The sequence below is a fragment of the Astatotilapia calliptera genome, chromosome 10 (genome assembly GCF_900246225.1).
Source record: "Astatotilapia calliptera chromosome 10, fAstCal1.2, whole genome shotgun sequence".
Classification (NCBI taxonomy): Eukaryota; Metazoa; Chordata; class Actinopteri; order Cichliformes; family Cichlidae; genus Astatotilapia; species Astatotilapia calliptera.
The window spans coordinates 11,667,601-11,688,419 of NC_039311.1; the positions used below are offsets into that span (position 1 = coordinate 11,667,601).

A 20,819-nucleotide genomic window follows, 5' to 3' on the forward strand; every position below is an offset into this window, starting at 1 on the left:
TCGAAGGAAGAGTGGATTCTTCCGAGTTCAAAGTCTTATCAGTGCTATCGTGCACCTGACCTAAACCCGGGCACAGCTACCTTCTGTAAGCTGCGGAGGTCGCTGACACCAAAACACAGCACCGAGGGGAGGTTTTTCCTCAGGAGAAACCGCAGGGCAAAAACACACCACCGCAACAGCTGATCCCGCGAGGAATCATGGGTAGGTGGTCGCGTGTTTGAACAACTTCGCATTTTTCTGACAATGAAATTATATCAAATTTTTTGATGATGATAGTTAGTGTAAGACCAGACATGAAGACATGCTCCTATGTCTGAGTATGTCGTGCAGTTTAGTTTTCGGAGTGCGACGGTGATCTCTCGTTGATGCCAGCCCGGCGTCAGCTGACCGCATTGCATCACGGTCGTTAGAGCAAATGCTGCATTCTAGTACTGTGGAAAACACAGGAAATAAAACATTCCTGCTCTCTGGCCGTAGGTCTACATTTGGCGGAAATATGCTTTACATCAGTAATGTCAAACCACCACTAGCCCACCAGTGGCCACCACCACATACACCCCGCTTTGATCTTAAGTGGAACAAACAGTGAAATCCCCCCTTTCTGTCAGAGTAAGTAACTTTACCAACACTCTGAGTACCTAAAGTATCTTAATATATCAAAAAGAAGTGCAATTTCAATAGTATGTTGCAGTTTTTCTAGATGATAGAGAAATCCTTCTGTAGTAAATAAACAAACAAACAAAAAACCCCAGAAATTTCTATATTAGCTAATGAAAAAACAAGAACTATAATAAAAAACAGTTAATCTTTATCTACCTTTCACATTTTCCAGAAAAACAAAATGAAGAATAAAAAAAAAAAGACAAGATTAAGACTGTGCAAAAGAGAATTCTACCACAAATGAGTACAAAACATTTTAATAAATGTCATTAATGAATCTAAGAAACAGCTGCAAGAAGGTTTGATACAGAAATATCTCTGTAATCCTATGTTCTGACAGGCGTGTTCACCTGTCACTAAAAAGGAGAGCTGTACAGTTGTTTAGGAGTGATTTCCTGAAGTGTTCAGCGAGGCTGAATGAGTCTGAGGAAGAATGGGCTCTGCAGTCTCTTTAGTGTGTGGCTAATGGAGCGGGAGCAATGGCTGTGAATGATGATCAGTTTGTTCAGTGACTTCCTGTCCCTCACTGACTCCAACACTTCCAGTTTCCGACTAAACAAACTGAGCCTCAGCCATTGTTAATGCAGATTTTCTTTTTTTCAGTGTAAGCAGTCTTCATGACTCTTGAAGAACCTGTGGCTTTTTCAGTAACAGAAATCAACTTTATAATAGCCTTTCTTTGTTCCTGGGAAACTTCGAGGTTGCTTTTGTTTGGCTCACTTTTACATTTTACAAACTGGCAGATAAGACATGCTAAAAAAATATCCTGGGACATTTATTTAAACACAAATTGTCTTTACTTTGATTTCACATATGGCATGATTCACCATCACTAAAACCTCTTTAAATTCTTTTAGTTCTTCCTTTATTTTCTCCTGTTTGTATTATGTTTCTATAATGCCTTTTCCCTCTTAATCCTTACATTGCCCAGCCAAGTCCCCAGCGGTGTTTGTTAACCAACTGAAACAGTCCACTGCTTTTCTGCGTGTGTAGACGTGTCGCTACTCTTAGGGAAAAATAACTCATACCAAAATGAACCACCAGATGGAGCCCCTACACATCTCTGCTTGTGTTTTACTGCGGTAAAGTGAGCCGTCATTTGTGAGCCGCGGTCAAGCCAGCCGCCTCCTATCCGCCGCATAAATTTCCTTGCGCTTTTACACCAGTCTTTACGGTAGCGCCTTTTCGCTTTATATCCTGATTGAAAGCCTAGACTCGCGCACACACGCACGCGCGTGAACAGTCACACGCACGCGCGCACACAAATTACAATGGAACAGCTCAATACAGCCATCGTGACAGTCTGGTTGCATATTCAAAAATTCATTAAAAATCATTCTTAAAAGTTGATGCCAAGCTTTCAACACAATCCTCTTCTCGGACACCTACTTTACCTCTGGGCCAGTTTTTACCCAGATTTACTGTAATATTACTCAGAAATCACAGTAAACTCATATTCAGTGCAATACAGTCAATGCACTACAATTATGTTTATTTCAAAAATTCATTAAAAGTCATCCTGAATAGTTGAGGTCCAACTTTCAACACATCCCTCCTCTGGGACACCTACTGTACCTGTGTGCCAATTTTCATCCAGATTTACTGTAGAATTCCTCAGAAATTAAAGGGTACTTGTATTCAATGCAATACAGTCAATACAATAGAATTATGTCAATTTTCAGAAATTCATTAAAAATCATCCTGAGTAGTTGATGTCCAACTTTCAACACATCCCCCCTCTGGGACACCTACTGTACCTGTGTGCCAGGTTTCATCCAGATTTACTGTAGAATTCCTCAGAAATTAATGGAGACATTTATTCAATCTAATACAGCCAATGCACTACAAATGTGTCAATTTTCAGAAATTAATTAAAAATCATCCTGAGTAGTTGATGTCCAACTTTCAACACATCCCCCCTCTGGGACACCTACTGTACCTGTGTGCCAGGTTTCAGCCAGATTTACTGTAGAATTCCTCAGAAATTAAAGGGTACTTGTATCCAATGCAGTCAGCCAATGCAATTTAATTATGTCAATTTTCAAAAATTCCTTAAAAATCATCCTGAGTAGTTGATGTCCAACTTTCAACAGATTCCTTCTCTGGGACACCTACTGTACCTGTGTGCCAGGTTTCATCCAGTTTTACTGTAGAATTCCTCAGAAATTAATGGAAACATTTATTCAATCTAATACAGCCAATGCACTACAATTGTGTCAATTTTCAAAAATTCCTTAAAAATCATCCTGAGTAGTTGATGTCCAACTTTCAACACATCCCTCCTCTGGGACACCTACTGTACCTGTGTGCCAAGTTTCATCCAGATTTACTGTAGATTTCCTCAGAAATTAAAGGAAACTTATATTCAATTCAATACAGTCAATACAATAGAATTATGTCAATTTTCAAAAATTCATTAAAAATCATCCTGAGTAGTTGATGTCCAACTTTCAACACATTCCTCCTCAGGGACACCTACTGTACCTGTGTGCCAGGTTTCATCCAGATTCACTGTAAAATTCCTCAGAAATTAAAGGACATTTATATGCAATTCAATACAGCCAATACACTACAATTATGGAAATTTCAAAAATTCATTAAAAAATCATCCATAATAGTTGAGGTCCAACTTTCAACACTTTCTTACTCTGGGCGTCCTACTGTACCTGTGGGCCAAGTTACATCTCAATTCACTGTAATCTTTATCAAAAATTGAAAGAACAATTATATGTCAATGCTGGATGTGTGTCCTTTCAAAGTGACACTAAATAACAGAACTCAGGCACATCAGGGAATAATCCAAAAGGCGGATTTATTAAACAAAAACAACATACAAAATATCTCTAACCCATACTACATAACCTAAAAAGAAACAAAGGGACACTTAGAAGCACAAGGAAACAATACTGAAAGGGCAAGAGACACAGTCCAAACATAATCCACAACTAAAATGCCAAAAGAACAAGTCATCCCACATAGCAGACGGGTCTTGCCTGGATCTGGTGTCAAGCCGGCACTGCTGGCTGACTTCTGGCATGGTAAGATGGCACTGTTTATGTGATGGCATGCCACATTTGGCCTGATTGGGTGAATGTGACATGCTGTATAGAGCACTTTGAGTAATATGGGTGAGTAAAAAAGTGCTGTATAAGAATCAGTCCATTCACTGTCTGAACAGAGTTTCGTCATGTTACTTTTGCACTATTATGTTCCAGCACATGTTGTTATTACATGGCTTACATGGCTAAGGTACACATTAGGCTGACATCTGGGGCCAGAGCTGAAACTGTTCTGGGCCAGCACAGGGCCAGCAGTGTGTCTGCAACTGGCCTTGTGCTGGCTCATGTGTGGGCCACCTCTGGTAAACCAGATCTGGGCCACCATAGGGCCGTCATTCTTTGCGGTACGCAGGCCATGTGTAAGCACATTGTGTGGGACAGATCCAGGCCATACCAATTTTGCTATGTGGGAGGAATTATGTAAAAATAGAAACATCATAAAAATGAAAATGAACATAAAGTAAAATGTACTGAAAAGAACATCAGTATGGCCATCATTATTTGCTTGGAAAGTCTAAAGTTCCATGGCTTTGAACAGCCAGAGAACGCAATGCCCAGCTTAGAATGACTAAAAGTAACTTCTTTTAACATTCTGTCATTCTGCTTCTATATCAAAAATCCACTAAAAATAGTCATTTGAAAAAAAATATTCGCCACTTTTCATCAGTTTGGGTTCCTCTGTTTATAGCAATTTTTAGAAAAGAACCCAATACCTTTGTCACTATACAGTTGTACAGTGAGATACAGAGCATCTCCTACTCATTGCAAACATGCTGGGAGGGTGGCTCTATCCGCCTTAGTGCAGCTGCTGTACCATACTGTGATGCAGTAAGTTAGTAGGCTCTCAATGGGCGAGTGGTGGAAGGGTGAGCTGTAGTCCACAAAGAGCATTCTGGCGTAGCTCTGCCGCTGTTCTAGGTGACTCAGCACCGAGTGGAGGGTGATGGCATCTTCTGTGAATCTGTTTGCACGGTATGCAAACTGGTGGGTGTCGAATTCTGGGGGGAGGTAATCCTTGGTGTGCTGAAGGACTAGTCTCTCAAAGCATTTCATGATTACCGGTGTGAGGGCCACAGGGCAATAATAGTTCAGGCTGGTGATGGGAGACTTCTTTGGTACTGGGATGGTTGTGGCTGATTTTAGACAGGATGGGATGGCTGCTTCATCCAGTGAGAGGTTGAAGATTCTTGTGGAGATGAGGGTGAGCTGGTGGGCACATGGTCTTAGCACTTTACCACGTATTCCGTCTGGACGCCTTCCTGGGGTTCACTGCTAGGAACACTCATCTGACATCGTGCTCCGTTACAGTGAATGGAGCGGTGCAGGAACCAGGTGAGGATGAGGATGGGAGCAGGGCTGAGGCAGATGAATGCTGCTGTTGTGGTGTTTCAAAGCGGGCAAAGAAGCTGTTTATGTCCTCTGCTAGCTGCACACTCAGGTTTTCTGTTTTCACAGTTCTGCCTCTGTGGTTTATGATGTCTATTATTCCATGCCATGTGTTGTTGCTGGACAGGTGGGACCCCTTTTCAGGTCAGCTCGAGCAGACCTGTACAGAGCTCTGTCAACAGACCTACAGGGAGTGCAGAATTATTAGGCAAGTTGTATTTTTGAGGAATAATTTTATTATTGAACAACAACCATGTTCTCAATGAACCCAAAAAACTCATTAATATCAAAGCTGAATGTTTTTGGAAGTAGTTTTTAGTTTGTTTTTAGTTTTAGTTATTTTAGGGGGATATCTGTGTGTGAAGGTGACTATTACTGTGCATAATTATTAGGCAACTTAACAAAAAACAAATATATACCCATTTCAATTATTTATTTTTACCAGTGAAACCAATATAACATCTCCACATTCACAAATATACATCTCAGAATCAGAATCAGAATCAGAATCGTGTTTATTGGCCAAGTATATGTGCAGACACATACAGGGAATTTGGTTCTGGTAGATGGTGGCTCTCAAGCACAGCAATGTAAATCTCACACACACACACACACACACACACACACACACACACACACACACACACACACACACAAGTATCTATATATACACATTACACATACATACACAAAGCTATGTAAACCAACTATAAATAACGAATCTAAACTTATATACATAAAATACAGAAATGAATGAGGTGGAATGAATACTACAAAATGTACATAAGGTGCAGTTGCAGTCTGGCAGTGGGAGCAGTGTGACAGGTCAACTGTTTAGGAGGGAGATGGCGAGGGGAAAGAAACTGTTCCTGTGTCGGGTGGTCCTGGTCTGCAGGCTTCTGTACCGTCTGCCAGAGGGCAGCAGATCAAAAAGTCTGTGTGCAGGGTGTGAGGGGTCTGCGATGATTTTCCCTGCCCGTTTCCTGGTTCTTGAGAGGTACAGATCCTGGATGGAGGGCAGGGGGGCGCTGATGATCCTTTCTGCTGCCCGTACAGTCCGCTGCAGTCTGCTCCTGTCCTGTTTAGTGGCTGCTCCATACCAGACTGTGATGGAGGAGCACAGGACAGACTCAATGACCGCAGTGTAGAACTGGATCAGCAGCTCCTGTGGGAGACTGTACTTCCCCAGTTGTCTCAGGAAGTACATCCTCTGCTGGGTCTTTTTGAGGATGGAGTTGATGTTGGTCTCCCACTTCAGGTCCTGGGAGATGGTGGTACCCAGGAACTTGAAGATCTTCACAGTCGACACAGGGCTGTCTGATATGGTGAGGGGGAGCAGTGTTGAGGGATGTCTCCTGAAGTCCACTGTCATCTCTACAGTCTTAAGAGTGTTCAGCTCCAGATTGTGCTGACTGCACCAGAGTACCAGCCGCTCAACTTCCTGCCGGTATGCAGACTCATCACCATCTTGAATGAGGCCAATGACAGTGGTGTCATCTGCAAACTTTAGGAGTTTGACAGCAGAGTTATTGGAGGTGCAGTCGTTAGTGTAGAGGGAGAACAGTAGTGGTGAGAGGACACATCCTTGAGGGGCACCAATACTGAGGGACCGGGTTTCAGAGGTGATCTCCCCCAGCCTCACTTGTTGCTTTCTGTCTGTCAGGAAGCTGGTGATCCACTGACAGGTAGCTGGTGACACGCTGAGCTGGGAGAGTTTGGAGGAAAGAAGTTCAGGCACAATGGTGTTAAAAGCCGAACTAAAGTCCACAAACAGGACCCTGGCATAAGTTCCCGGGCGGTCAAGGTGTTGCAGGATGTAATGCAGCCCCATGTTCACTGCATCATCCACTGACCTGTTTGCCCGGTAGGCAAACTGCAGAGGGTCCAGCTGGTGGCCTGTAATGTCTTTCAGATGGGCTAACACCAGTCGTTCGAAGGATTTCATGACCACAGACGTCAAGGCGACAGGTCTGTAGTTATCCAGTCCTGTGATGGTGGGTTTCTTGGGAACAGGGATGATGGTGGAGCGTTTGAAGCAGGAGGGAACTTCACACAGCTCCAGGGATCTGTTGAAGATGCGAGTAAAGATGGGAGCCAGCTGTTCAGCACAGGTTTTGAGGCAGGAGGGTGAGACGCCATCTGGTCCGGGGGCTTTCCTGGGCTTCTGTTTCTGGAATAGTCGGCTCACATCCTGAGTGTGTATTCTTAGTTTCAGGGAGGAGGAAAGGGGGGTGAGAGGTGTGGTGGAGGTCGTTGAGTCTGGGATGGAGAGGGTGGTGGTGGTCGTTGAGTCTGGATTGGGGAGGGTGGGGGTGGTCGTTGAGTCTTGATTGGGGAGGGGCAGGGTGAAGGGGGGAGAGGTGGAAGGTGTGTTGGGGGTCAATGTCTGAAGCAATGTCCCTGGGGAGGGGAGGGTGGGGCGTGGGAGTCTGTCCGTCTCAAACCTGCAACAGAAAGTGTTTAACTCGTTGGCCAGGTCTTTGTTTGCTTCAATAGTGGGTGGGGGGCGTCTGTAGCTGGTGATTTCCTGCAGGCCCCTCCACACTGATGCAGGGTCGTTGGCTGAGAGCCGTTCTTCCAGCTTCTGGGAGTAGATCCTTTTAGCTGCTTTGATCTCCTTGGTCAGTGTGTTCCTGGCTTGCTTGTACAGGACCCTGTCACCACTTCTGTAGGCGTCCTCCTTGGCCTTGCGAAGATGTTGGAGTTTAGGAGTGAACCATGGTTTATTGTTGTTGTATGTGCAAAAGGTCTTTGTTGGCACACACACGTCTTCACAGAAACTGATGTATGATGTCACAGTGTCCGTGAGCTCATCTAGGTTCTCAGATGCAGCTTCAAAAACAGTCCAATCAGTGCAGTCGAAACAGTCCTGCAGTTCCTGCTTTGCTGTGTTAGTCCACTTCTTCACAGTTTTGACTACAGGCTTGGCACGTTTGAGTTTTTGCCTATAAACTGGAATAAGATGGACCATGCAGTGATCAGAATGTCCCAAAGCTGCCCGGGGCACAGAGCGATAGGCATCTTTTAGAGTGGTGTAGCAGTGATCCAGTATGATGTTGTCCCTGGTGGGGCAGTCTATATGCTGTCTGTATTTAGGGAGTTCGTAGTTTAGGTTTGCTCTGTTAAAATCCCCAAGAATAATTGTAAAGGAATCCGGGAATTTCCTCTCCAGGGTAGTAATCTGGTCAGCCAGCTCGCACAGTGCGTTGTTCGCGTTGGCCTGTGGAGGGATGTAAACTCCGACCAGCATGAAGGAAGAAAACTCCCGCGGTGAATAAAAAGGTTTACAGTTGATGAGAAAACTTTCCAAGTGTGGGCTGCAGTGTTTCTGTAACACTGTGACATCAGTACACCAACCTTCATTAATGTAGAAGCAGACTCCACCACCCTTTGTTTTCCCTGAGAGCTCTGTTTCGCGGTCCGCCCGGTGAAGTTGGAAGCCCGGCAGATTTAAGACAGCGTCTAGGACTCGCTCACTGAGCCAGGTTTCAGTGAAGCAGAGGGCAGCAGAGCGTGCAAAGTCCTTGTTAGTCCGGTTTAAGAGCAGTAATTCGTCGACTTTGTTTGGAAGAGAGCGGAGATTCGCGAGGTGAATGGAGGGGAGTGCCGTGTGGAATCCTCGCCGACATTCAAAAAAAAAACAATATAGCCACCTTTCTTTGCAAGGACACTCAAAAGCCTGCCATCCATGGATTCTGTCAGTGTTTTGATCTGTTCACCATCAACATTGCGTGCAGCAGCAACCACAGCCTCCCAGACACTGTTCAGAGAGGTGTACTGTTTTCCCTCCTTGTAAATCTCACATTGGATGATGGACCACAGGTTCTCAATGGGGTTCAGATCAGGTGAACAAGGAGGCCATGTCATTAGTTTTTCTTCTTTTATACCCTTTCTTGCCAGCCACGCTGTGGAGTACTTGGCGCGTGTGATGGAGCATTGTCCTGCATGAAAATCATGTTTTTCTTGAAGGATGCAGACTTCTTCCTGTACCACTGCTTGAAGAAGGTGTCTTCCAGAAACTGGCAGTAGGACTGGGAGTTGAGCTTGACTCCATCCTCAACCCGAAAAGGCCCCACAAGCTCATCTTTAATGATACCAGCCCAAACCAGTACTCCACCTCCACCTTGCTGGCGTCTGAGTCAGACTGGAGCTATCTGCCCTTTACCAATCCAGCCACGGGCCCATCCATCTGGCCCATCAAGACTCACTCTCATTTCATCAGTCCATAAAACCTTAGAAAAACCAGTCTAATTTTACAGTGAATCTGGCTGAAACTTGGCACACAGGTACAGTAGGTGTCCCAGAGGGGGGATGTGTTGAAAGTTGGACATCAACTACTCAGGATGATTTTTAATGAATTTTTGAAAATTGACATAATTATAGTGTATTGGCTGTATTGCATTGAATACAAGTACCCTTTAATTTCTGAGGAATTCTACAGTAAATCTGGCTGAAACCTGGCACACAGGTACAGTAGGTGTCCCAGAGAAGGAATCTGTTGAAAGTTGGACATCAACTACTCAGGATGATTTTTAATGAATTTTTGAAAAATTGACATAATTCTATTGTACTGACTGTATTAGATTGAATAAATGTCTCCATTAATTTCTGAGGAATTCTACAGTAAATCTGGATGAAACCTGGCACACAGGTACAGTAGGTGTCCTAGAGGAGGGATGTGTTGAAAGTTGGACATCAACTACTCAGGATGATTTTTAATGAATTTCTGACATTTCCATAATTGTATTGACTGTATCGGGCTGCTACATTGTAATTTGTGCGCGCGCGGGTATAGTCTTTCAATCGGCACATAAAGCGAAAAGGCGCTACCGTAAAGACTGGTGTAAAAGCGCAAGGAAATTTATGCGGCGGATAGGAGGCGGCTGGCTTGACCGCGGCTCACAAATGACGGCTCACTTTACCGCTGTTAAGTTTTCAGTAGATCAAACCAAGCCACCCATACCAGCTAAAATACCCCGCACAGTACAACTGAGCCATACCAGATCTCCAGGATTCATGTTTTCCATTTCATTTATCACTCATATTGTCAGCTGCTATTTTTTATACAATACGTTTACCTCCTAAAACATACCTGGAAGACCTCTGAAAGTAAATAAACCATTATGAATTTCCCTCAATGTCAGAACTTTTTAATTTATTGTTTTGTCATTTTTTAAATCGAGAATAACTAAACATCAATTAAACTCAAATTAACAGTGCCTATCATCGGATTAGCTTTGTAAGTATTTGTTTGTTTGTGAAGACAAATCATGAAGGATATCAAATTTATCAGTAAATAGATAAAGCCTCAAAATGAGATTTTTACAAACACTGGCATCCTCTTTATAGATTTACTGGTATCCCAGACCACAATTTGTAAAGCTATAGTGAATATCTTACTTAGATTTGGTGTGTAGACCACAGGTCCACTACGGAGGAAGACAGACTCAGTTGTAATGACATTAGTTGCCTGGTCAGACCTAATTGGAGAGCTTCTGATTCTGCTGTACATTGTATTAAATTATAAAGGTATATACTCATCTAAGCCTGCATCAGCATAACTACATTTTTAAGACAAGCGTATGACATAGACTGTATGTAAAAGCTGGATGTAGCTACTGTTTATGTTGTCTAGAGAAGTTGGGAAAGTATGATGATAGCCTGTGTAATATAATATCTCTCAGTATTCATTTTGACAGCAAATCTTGGTATTATGGTGTAAAAATGTAAATGTGTCTATCTAACCATAACTGCACAGAGAGGTAACTTCTGATTGCACCACTTCCAAACTTGTAACCATTTTCTTTGGATTTCAGTTAGTTCAGATTGGACCCTGCCTCTTGTCCTATAATAGCTGGGATATTGTAGGACAAGAGCCCCTCCACGCAAAGTGCTGTAATGCTGGTAACTCTTCCATTGCAACTCTGGGTGCTCGGATTCATTTTCAGATAGTTTTTGACTGACTGGAGGAAGCAATTTGCCTTCAGGGCGTTTTTTGTTGTCTTATTTACTGTTTTCTATAGCGGGTTGGTAAGTTTTAGGTGTCTGACGCATTTAGCTGTGTAAATAACTGAATGTGCTCTTAGAAAGTAGGAGTAAGAAGAAGGTAGGGTTGAAATGTGTCACGTTTCGACTCAGCGGTTGTGAGATTACATGGGCATGTGTTATGCAATAGGCAAAACTCCGCCTACTGGTGCACTGAGGTTTTCACTGTCCAAAAAAACGGCTTTGTCCTTTTGGCAGCGATAGTCGCGATCCGGACTCTAATAAACTTTCATGAAGGGATTTATACAGAAGAATTAATCAGGCGGAGTATGTATCGGATATTACCTCTGCTCCTCCTGGGAGGATTCTTCCTGACAGGAAGAACTTGGCACACAGGTACAGTAGGTGTCCTAGAGGAGGGATGTGTTGAAAGTTGGACATCAACTACTCAGGATGATTTTTAATGAATTTTTGAAAATTGACACAATTGTAGTGCATTGGCTGTATTGCATTGAATACAAGTACCCTTTAATATCTGAGGAATTCTACAGTAAATCTGGGTGAAACCTGGCACACAGGTACAGTAGGTGTCCCAGAGGGGGGATGTGTTGAAAGTTGGACCTCAACTACTCAGGATGATTTTTAATGAATTTCTGACATTTCCATAATTGTATTGACTGTATCGGGCTGCTACATTGTAATTTGTGCGCACGCGGGTATAGTCTTTCAATCGGCACATAAAGCGAAAAGGCGCTACCGTAAAGACTGGTGTAAAAGCGCAAGGAAATTTATGCGGCGGATAGGAGGCGGCTGGCTTGACCGCGGCTCACAAATGACGGCTCACTTTACCGCGGTTAAGTTTTCAGTAGATCAAACCAAGCCACCCATACCAGCTAAAATACCCCGCACAGTACAACTGAGCCATACCAGATCTCCAGGATTCATGTTTTCCATTTCATTTATCACTCATATTGTCAGCTGCTATTTTTTATACAATACGTTTACCTCCTAAAACATACCTGGAAGACCTCTGAAAGTAAATAAACCATTATGAATTTCCCTCAATGTCAGAACTTTTTAATTTATTGTTTTGTCATTTTTTAAATCGAGAATAACTAAACATCAATTAAACTCAAATTAACAGTGCCTATCATCGGATTAGCTTTGTAAGTATTTGTTTGTTTGTGAAGACAAATCCTGAAGGATATCAAATTTATCAGTAAATAGATAAAGCCTCAAAATGAGATTTTTACAAACACTGGCATCCTCTTTATAGATTTACTGGTATCCCAGACCACAATTTGTAAAGCTATAGTGAATATCTTACTTAGATTTGGTGTGTAGACCACAGGTCCACTACGGAGGAAGACAGACTCAGTTGTAATGACATTAGTTGCCTGGTCAGACCTAATTGGAGAGCTTCTGATTCTGCTGTACATTGTATTAAATTATAAAGGTATATACTCATCTAAGCCTGCATCAGCATAACTACATTTTTAAGACAAGCGTATGACATAGACTGTATGTAAAAGCTGGATGTAGCTACTGTTTATGTTGTCTAGAGAAGTTGGGAAAGTATGATGATAGCCTATGTAATATAATATCTCTCAGTATTCATTTTGACAGCAAATCTTGGTATTATGGTGTAAAAATGTAAATGTGTCTATCTAACCATAATTGCACAGAGAGGTAACTTCTGATTGCACCACTTCCAAACTTGTAACCATTTTCTTTGGATTTCAGTTAGTTCAGATTGGACCCTGCCTCTTGTCCTATAATAGCTGGGATATTGTAGGACAAGAGCCCCTCCACGCAAAGTGCTGTAATGCTGGTAACTCTTCCTTTGCAACTCTGGGTGCTCGGATTAATTTTCAGATAGTTTTTGACTGACTGGAGGAAGCAGTTTGCCTTCAGGGCGTTTTTTGTTGTCTTATTTACTGTTTTCTATAGCGAGTTGGTAAGTTTTAGGTGTCTGACGCATTTAGCTGTGTAAATAACTGAATGTGCTCTTAGAAAGTAGGAGTAAGAAGAAGGTAGGGTTGAAATGTGTCACGTTTCGACTCAGCGGTTGTGAGATTACATGGGCATGTGTTATGCAATAGGCAAAACTCCGCCTACAGGTGCACTGAGGTTTTCACTGTCCAAAAAAACGGCTTTGTCCTTTTGGCAGCGATAGTCGCGATCCGGACTCTAATAAACTTTCATGAAGGGATTTATACAGAAGAATTAATCAGGCGGAGTATGTATCGGATATTACCTCTGCTCCTCCTGGGAGGATTCTTCCTGACAGGTGAGTTTTAGGAACTTCCGGGAGGTACATCGCATTATTAACGTGTTTCACAAACATGGCAACCGTGTTTAATAAAACGAAACACAAACGAAACATCAAGTTCGGAATCTTATTTGGTCTCTGAGCTGTAAAGCCCGTGTTATTCTTTGGGCGTTCACGGTGTAGTACAGAGTATAAAGTACACTTACGTGTACTGCGACCAGTTTCTGCTAGTATGCCGTAGCAGGCGTTGATAAGACCGTGTTTGGATTTGAAGCCATGGATTATTTCTTTGTATTAGATCATACTTTTAACTGACAATCACTTTATTAGGTACACATGTTCAGCAGCTTGCTAACGCAAATATCTTGTCAATCACATGGCAGCAGATCAAAGCAATTAAGCAAGGTGACCTGCCGAAGTTCAAACTAAAAAACGGGAAGGAAGGGGATCCAAGTAACCGTGAAAGTGGCATTTTTGAAATACTTAGACCAGACAGGCTGGTCGGAGTATCTCAGAAACTGCAATGGTCTGAAAAAGAAAGCACATCCAGTATCCGTCAGAGGAGAATAATGGGCCACTACCTTGAGTTTATATGAAGGCAACAGTAACTTAAAATAACCACTTGTTACAACCAAGCTGTGCAGAAGAGCATCTGAATGCACAACATATCAAACCTCAAAGCAGGTGGGCAGCAGCAGCAGAATGCACACTGTGTGACACTCCTGTCAGCCAAGATCAGTAAACTGAGGCTACAAGTTGCACAGACTCACAAAAATGGCATAACAAATTACAGAAGTGGAAAAAGATTGTCTGGTATGATGAGCCTGGATTTCTTCTGTGACCATTCAGATGGTATCCGACGTAAACAACATGAAAGCATGGATCTGTTCTGCAGTGATTCAGCCTTGTGGTGGTTTAATGGTGTGAGGGAAAGAATTTCTTTGCGCACTTTGGGCCCCTTAGTACTAACGGAGCGTCGTTTAAACACCACAGTATTGTTGTTGACCATGTTCATCCCTTTATATGACCGCATCACTCATCTCATGATGGCTGCTTCTTAAACTGATCTCAAACTGTTTTCCTGAAAATAACAATTCACTAGCTAGGACCACATCCTCACTTTAGGTTTCACAGCATTTCTAGTAGATAATGACAGATGGCTTGAGCATAAATTGAGGCTGTGGTTTGGGGAAAGCCTGAGAGTTGACTGGCAGCAGCTCTCAGGCTAGGCAAATCCCCATGTACCAATGAGAAGTGAATGAATTGAAAAAGGAAGGAAGGGAGGGACGGTGGGGCACGAAAATGAACAGCTTGTAGTGCCAGGAGGGTCGAACTACAATGAGTTCACTGTACCTAATAGTCTCCACAGTCACTAAATCTGAATCCATCTTTGGGATGTGCTGGAAGAGGAGATCATCACGCATATGCAGCTGACAAATCTGCTGCAACTGTGCAATGCTGTCGTGTCAGTATGGACCAAAATCACTGAGAAATGCTTCCAGCTCCTTGTAGAATCTATGCCACAAAGAATAAACACAGCTGTGAAGGCAAAAAGGGGTCCAGCAAGGAACACCTTAGTATTAATAAGCTGTACCTAATGAAGTGCCCAGTGACTATATATGCCACACATACCGTTACTATCCACAATTCATGCCTTAATCCATGCAAGTAATTTCATTAATATTTATTTTTTTAATATCCACTTTTTTGTGGATATTAAAAAAAAATCAACATGCCATACATGCAATGTGTCGGTTTGACTGTAGACATTTGAGAATTTAAAGGCTTCAGCAACAGCTGTAATGTTTACAATCAAAAGCCAAACACTGTGAAAAAGCTTCTTGTATAAGAACAGCTTATATATAAAAGAGGAAGTCAGAGCCCCAACTTTCTATATAAAATGACATAATATATTTAAAAAATAAATATGTATGCATAGCTGCAGCTGTCTGCAATTCAACTTTATGCAAAAAACTATAAAAACGACTTTTAATTTATTTTGGAAGAAGTTCGAACATATACATTCACATTAAGTACAGCATGTTTGTGCTGCTCATGATGGATCCCAAACCTTTATTTTTCCTTTATTGTGGCTTCCTTTTCTTTCACTGTGTTTCTCTGCATGTTGTCTTGAGGTGTCTTCTGACTGTTTTTAAGAATGCCAGTCACTCATCTTCCTTTTTGCATGTCATTCTGAGCAACTGACGCCAAAATCCACTTGAACCAGCTGCTATTTGCAGCTTAACTTGTGTGTTGTTTTCGAATGTAAATCTAAGCCATATGCAACATGGATTTTGCATTCTTCTTTAACTAACATGTGATACGTGAGCTGGACAGCATTTGGTCATACAAAGTCATTTCTATATCTGATATCTGAGCAGGAATCTATTCAACATTTTAGGAAACATCTTTAATTAACAAAAAATCCATGTTTGCAGTGTGATTCTTACTTCTAAACAGGAAACTTGCACATAACCTCTGACTGCAGGGTTGTTTGATGTGTGATCACAGTACTTTTGGTTTTTTCCAATTAGTTTTCATTTTGTTTAGTTTTGACTTTTTTCTCTTTAAGTCATCTTAGTTTCAGTTAGTTGCGCAGAGTGAAGTTAGTTCTCCAAGTTTACAAAATAGTTTCAGTTGTGGTTTTTTCCCCCCCAAAAGTTAAATTTGATTTTAGTGAATTAAATATTTTTTCACTTCTGGTTTAAGTTTTCAGTTTAGCTGTAACTAACAATATTAACCTTGGTCTGTAAACACAGCAGATACATTGACGGGGTGTTCCCACACTCTCGGCCATGGAGGAGATAATTGAGAGGAGAACTGAAACTGGCCTTGTTTGTTTGACCATGGCTCAGGGGGTTGAGAAGCGTATCTGTAACCGGAAGGTTGCCGGTTCGATCCCCGGGCTCTCTGTCCTGGTCGTTGTGTCCTTGGGCAAGACACTTTACCCTACCGCCTACTGGTGTTGGCCAGAGGGGCCGATGGAGCGATATGGCAGCCTCGCTTCTGTCAGTCTGCCCCAGGGCAGCTGTGGCTACAACCGTAGCTTGCCTCCACCAGTGTGTGAATGCGAGAGTGAATGAATAGTGGCATTGTAAAGCGCTTTGGGTGCCTTGAAAAGCGCTATATAAATCCAATCTATTATTATTATTATTTGAAGAGTATCAGCTGTGTGCTCCCACAGAGCCTTGGAAAGCGTTGATAAGTTTTTCAGTAATTCAGATTTAAAGGCAAGTTTATTTGTATAGCACAAAAAATAGTTATTTCTAAAAACGTAACTACTCTTCTTTTATTAAGGTTAATGTGGTTTCTTAACTTTTATTCTTCTGTCTGTGTTGAGCTGCTTCCTTATTTACCAGGGATCTGTTAACCATTATACTAAAGAGCTTCACATCCCATTAATTTAGCATGGAAAGAAATCCTGTGTCTTACTGGTGCTGGAAGTCTCTGAAACTGCCATCTTTCATCTGCAACATATCACTAAAATTTGAAACATCCTAATCTGTTTATTGCTTCCAGGCTGGACTATTGTAATTCATTATCATCAGATTGTTCTAAAAGTTCCCTAAAAGGGCTCCAATTAGCAGATCTTGAGGTAGATTAACACTAACCTCATAGTAGGTGCGCAAGTACAGATGTTGTTAAATTACAATTTGCTGTGTTCGTTGTTGTACTGGCAGACATGTAAAACCACAGTCAGGCTGTGGAATAGATTGTCGTGTCGTTGCCATAAGAAAGTAACAAACTCACATTTTATATTGAAAGGCAGTAAAGTTCTGAGGCACATGACATGGTGTGTCAAGGACATTACTGTGTTTAATGAAATGGGCAGTTTGAACTAACTTCAATCTTGATTGTTCTCGTTTGGTCGTGTTTATTTCAGGTGTGCGGCATGTTACTGGGATAGAAATTAGAACGGAGAAGGAAATGGAAGCAGTCAACGGGACGGATGTGAAACTAAGCTGCACCTTCAGTAGTACTCATCCAGTGACTCCAGGTTCTGTCACAGTATCCTGGTACTTCCAACCCCTGAATTCAAAACCCGGCGAGTCTGTGAGTATAAAATAGATTTTTTTTTAAATGTAATAAAATTCAGTCCATAAGACTTTCAAATAATACCTAATTTCTTCCTCTCAATTTCAGTCTTGTATTAGCTTCTAGTTTTATATGTTTAAAGTTTCCAGTGTGTGTTAATATTTTCTATTTCTGCACTTCCTTTTTTTTGTCTTTTTCTGTAATGTATGTGGCAGCTGTTTTACTACGAGAATGAAACGCCTCACCCTCCAACGTCTCCGCAGTTCAAAGGGCATGTAGTGTGGTCGGGAGATATCATGAGAAAAGATGCTTCCATCACTCTCCAGGACGTGAATCCAACTTTTAATGGCACCTACAGCTGCCAAGTGAGAAACCCTCCAGACTTTCAAGGCAATATTGGAGAGATCAACCTCAGAGTGATCAACAAAGGTTAGACTATTGGACCTCAATATCAAAAATGACACCTCGTGGATTGAATGATATGATTCATGATTTGGTTTGCTACACAGTTTGTTATCTGCTAAACAATCTGCTAAACTGCTAAAAACAAATAAAGGAAGACTTTGAAAACATCAGCTCACAATGATCAAAAAAGATCATGCTCAATATCTTCTCTGATCTGGACTGGATGATGTGCTAGGAGCGAAAAGATGCCACATTGTTTGAGGGAAATTAAAATGATTAATCCACAGAGGGCTGAATTCAAAGACAGAGAAAAATACAGCAGGCTGGGCTATTTAGCCAAAATTTCATTGCAGTAACTTCAAATGATGGTCAGTAGTTTGTAAGGCACCAGAGACATTTGTATGTGTATGTATTAGAATAAGTCTTTTAAAGACTGATGCGTTGCATATATGACGATTCTGTTACTTTTGAGATGAAAAGTTTGACTCATTCATCGCATCGTTATCAGAAGCAGTACAGTGAGGGAAAAGAGACATTTAAAAAAAATAGAGAACGTTTTAGTATGTGTCATATGATTGAATGAAGCAGGACAGTGTGATTAACCACTGGGTCGCTCATTCATCTTTACTTTGTCTTCTTTCTTGCTCCTAGTGTCCCTCTCTGAGATAAGTTTCCTGGCGATCATAGTTGGAGGTGCTTGTGGTGTAATCCTGCTCATTCTCACTATCATTATGGCAGTGAAGTTCTACAAGAAAAAGAGAAGGGAAGATGACTTTGAGCTGCACGAGCACGATTTCAAAGACCCAACTGTGTGGTGAGGGCCAGAGAACTCTGTCTTTTGGGACTGGTGTGGACTCTGGTTGGCTGTTGGGTTGATTTTCCTGGAGGAGATGACTAATAAGGATAAGGGCATCTTCGTCTATGTTTTTTCCTCTATTGTGAATGTCTTGAATATTAATGTATTTTTTTTTTATTCAGTTATTTCAGTATTAGAGCTCAAACACCCTTTCCAGTCTGTACACTTTTGTATGTGTGTATATACTATTGAGACTTTTCTACAAAGTTGGTCCTGATTGTGACTACTGAATACTTTGTAACAGAATTTTTTAAATGTAGGTTATGGATTATAATCATGGTTGGTTTTTATAATGGTGGTTATTAATACTTGTTCACAGCAGCAGTTCTAACTGAATGAGTGAGGCTGTTTTTCTGTATAATCTTTAGCATTTTACCATTTAGTTAGCATCTTTCAATCACAGGTTATTTTATTGTAAATTTTATAGATGTCAATTTTAACTAGAGCACCTTTTTGAGGTAATTGTACGTGGTCTTCAACATAAAGGAAAGCTGATACTGCTGCGGTGAACTGAGTTAAATGCGCTCTGCTGCCTTCTACTAATGGGTTACATTACAGCTTTGGCAGGTGAAAGCTGTCTGGGCAAAATCTTCTGCTTTCTCGGTGAGCAGCAGCTGCAAGAACAACTGTTGCTTCACAGCACTTGTCATTTTATAAATCCAAGATCCAGGGAACAGTGAATGGGTTTTAGTGCAGAAGTCTTGAACTGTCGAAGGTAAGAATCAGTTCATTGATTTTCTGGGCTCTGGGCTGGGTTGGTTTCAAGTCGAGGAGTCTGGGTGTCTCCTTCTCTATATATAATTTTTTTTTTTTGCTGAGGTAAACCAGTGTTGTTTTGTATATTTGCTTCCCTTTTGATTGAAGCCAGTATCCCACAAATAGTCCTTCTCATTGCATCTGTGTTTGTGTGTGACTGTTTGGTGGGGGTGCTTCAGCAAACCAGAGGAGGCAGAGCATCTGACAGCCTTGCAGAAGAAAAAAGAGGTCAGTTCAGACGATGAAGAGTCTGAGCCCAGCAGTGGAGATGATGATGATGACGATGACGACGATGACGATGATGACGATGATGATTAGATAGATGTATTTTTCTTGAATTCAATTTGTTCATTCACACAAATTTATTGGGCTGATCATGTGGATGTGATGCATTCAGAAAGTTTTGCGACCGCCCATGAAAAGCAAAAACTTCTGATTGAAATCTAATTTTTCCCTGTAAAGAAACTCTCCCCGTGCACCTCTGGAACACTTCCACCATAGAGGCTACTTTTAGATATTAACCTTATATTAAAATGTGAGTAAAAAGAGAAAAGCAGTGACTTGCAAATAAGTTAAAACTTTTATTTATTTGGAAAAAAAATCCCAAGAAAAAATGTTGACATATTACAATGTTTTTGTTTTGTTTTAAAATTTTATGTCAGCAGCATGTTTCATAAAATTCTGGATTTATTTCACAGTTTTTCTTAATTTCATCATGTTTTTTTAAGGAAGACTTGTTGACAGTATAGAAATGGATGTAGCTTCTGTGACACTGCTCCCTGGTCTCTGAAGTCTTTGAAGTTTTGAAGCTTTCAGATGACGTTGCCATCTTGGTTTTAAAAAACTGATATGATGAGGCTGATATGAAACCAGATCCTTAGATGATGTAATGCTGGTTTGTTTTAAGACTCTTTCATACAGCTTCTTCTTCTTTCTTTCTTTTTTTTTTTTTTTTTGCCTCAAAGCTACTTCCATGTTTTATACTGTCTATGGATAAACTGAGCTTCTCTTGGATTCTCTTCTGAGACTTCTAGTTTGCTGCTCTCCAGTTTAAGATGAGCATATACAATAAAATATCTGTCAACATTTTATATCTCTTCTTAGTACTTTTTCAGTTAAATATCAGGTTATTACTGCATTCTGCTTTATTGACATTTTACTTGCTGCTTTATTGACATTTTACTTGCTGCTATAGTGTAGTTGACAGGATTAAAATATATTTGGCTGAACACACATGTTATCTTTGCAAAGCTACCTTTTTTTTCTTCCTTGCCAAAAAGCTTGCATTTGCAGACAGCAAATCTCGACCAATGACATTTCAGCTGAGAAAATCAAGTGTGTTAAGCTCCTAGCATTAAACAGAAGTCATGTGCAGATTACAACGGTTGGCTAAGCTCACTCCTTT

The 20,819-nt window shown here is 41.3% G+C and overlaps 1 protein-coding gene across 5 annotated transcripts; it reads left to right on the forward strand.

Moving 5' to 3' along the window:
* The first annotated feature begins 145 nt into the window (after nucleotides 1-145).
* On the forward strand, nucleotides 146-20,002 carry mpzl2b (myelin protein zero-like 2b). Of its 5 annotated transcripts, XR_003273580.1 has the most exons (6): nucleotides 11,280-11,486; nucleotides 17,246-17,415; nucleotides 17,613-17,826; nucleotides 18,454-18,616; nucleotides 19,217-19,373; nucleotides 19,594-19,660. XR_003273580.1 is itself a non-coding variant. In XM_026181835.1 (5 exons), exons 1-5 carry the CDS (start codon nucleotides 198-200, stop codon nucleotides 19,730-19,732), a joined length of 690 nt encoding a protein of 229 aa, XP_026037620.1. In that variant the 5' UTR covers nucleotides 146-197; the 3' UTR covers nucleotides 19,733-20,002. The 5 variants fall into 5 exon arrangements, 4 of the variants coding, with proteins under 4 accessions (XP_026037620.1, XP_026037618.1, XP_026037622.1 ...); XM_026181835.1 differs by lacking the exons at nucleotides 11,280-11,486; nucleotides 19,217-19,373 and adding an exon at nucleotides 146-201 and having other exon boundaries at nucleotides 19,594-20,002; XM_026181833.1 differs by lacking the exon at nucleotides 19,217-19,373 and having other exon boundaries at nucleotides 19,594-20,002.
* The last annotated feature ends 817 nt before the right edge of the window (nucleotides 20,003-20,819 follow it).

Coding starts and splice junctions, on each gene's coding strand:
- mpzl2b (XM_026181833.1), top strand. CDS start 11,420: ATGTATCGGATATTACCTCTGCTCCTCCTGGGAGGATTCTTCCTGACA. Junction 11,487..17,245: donor AGGAAGAACTTGGCACACAG/GTACAGTAGGTG, acceptor TGTTTATTTCAG/GTGTGCGGCATGTTACTGGG. Junction 17,416..17,612: donor ATTCAAAACCCGGCGAGTCT/GTGAGTATAAAA, acceptor TGTATGTGGCAG/CTGTTTTACTACGAGAATGA.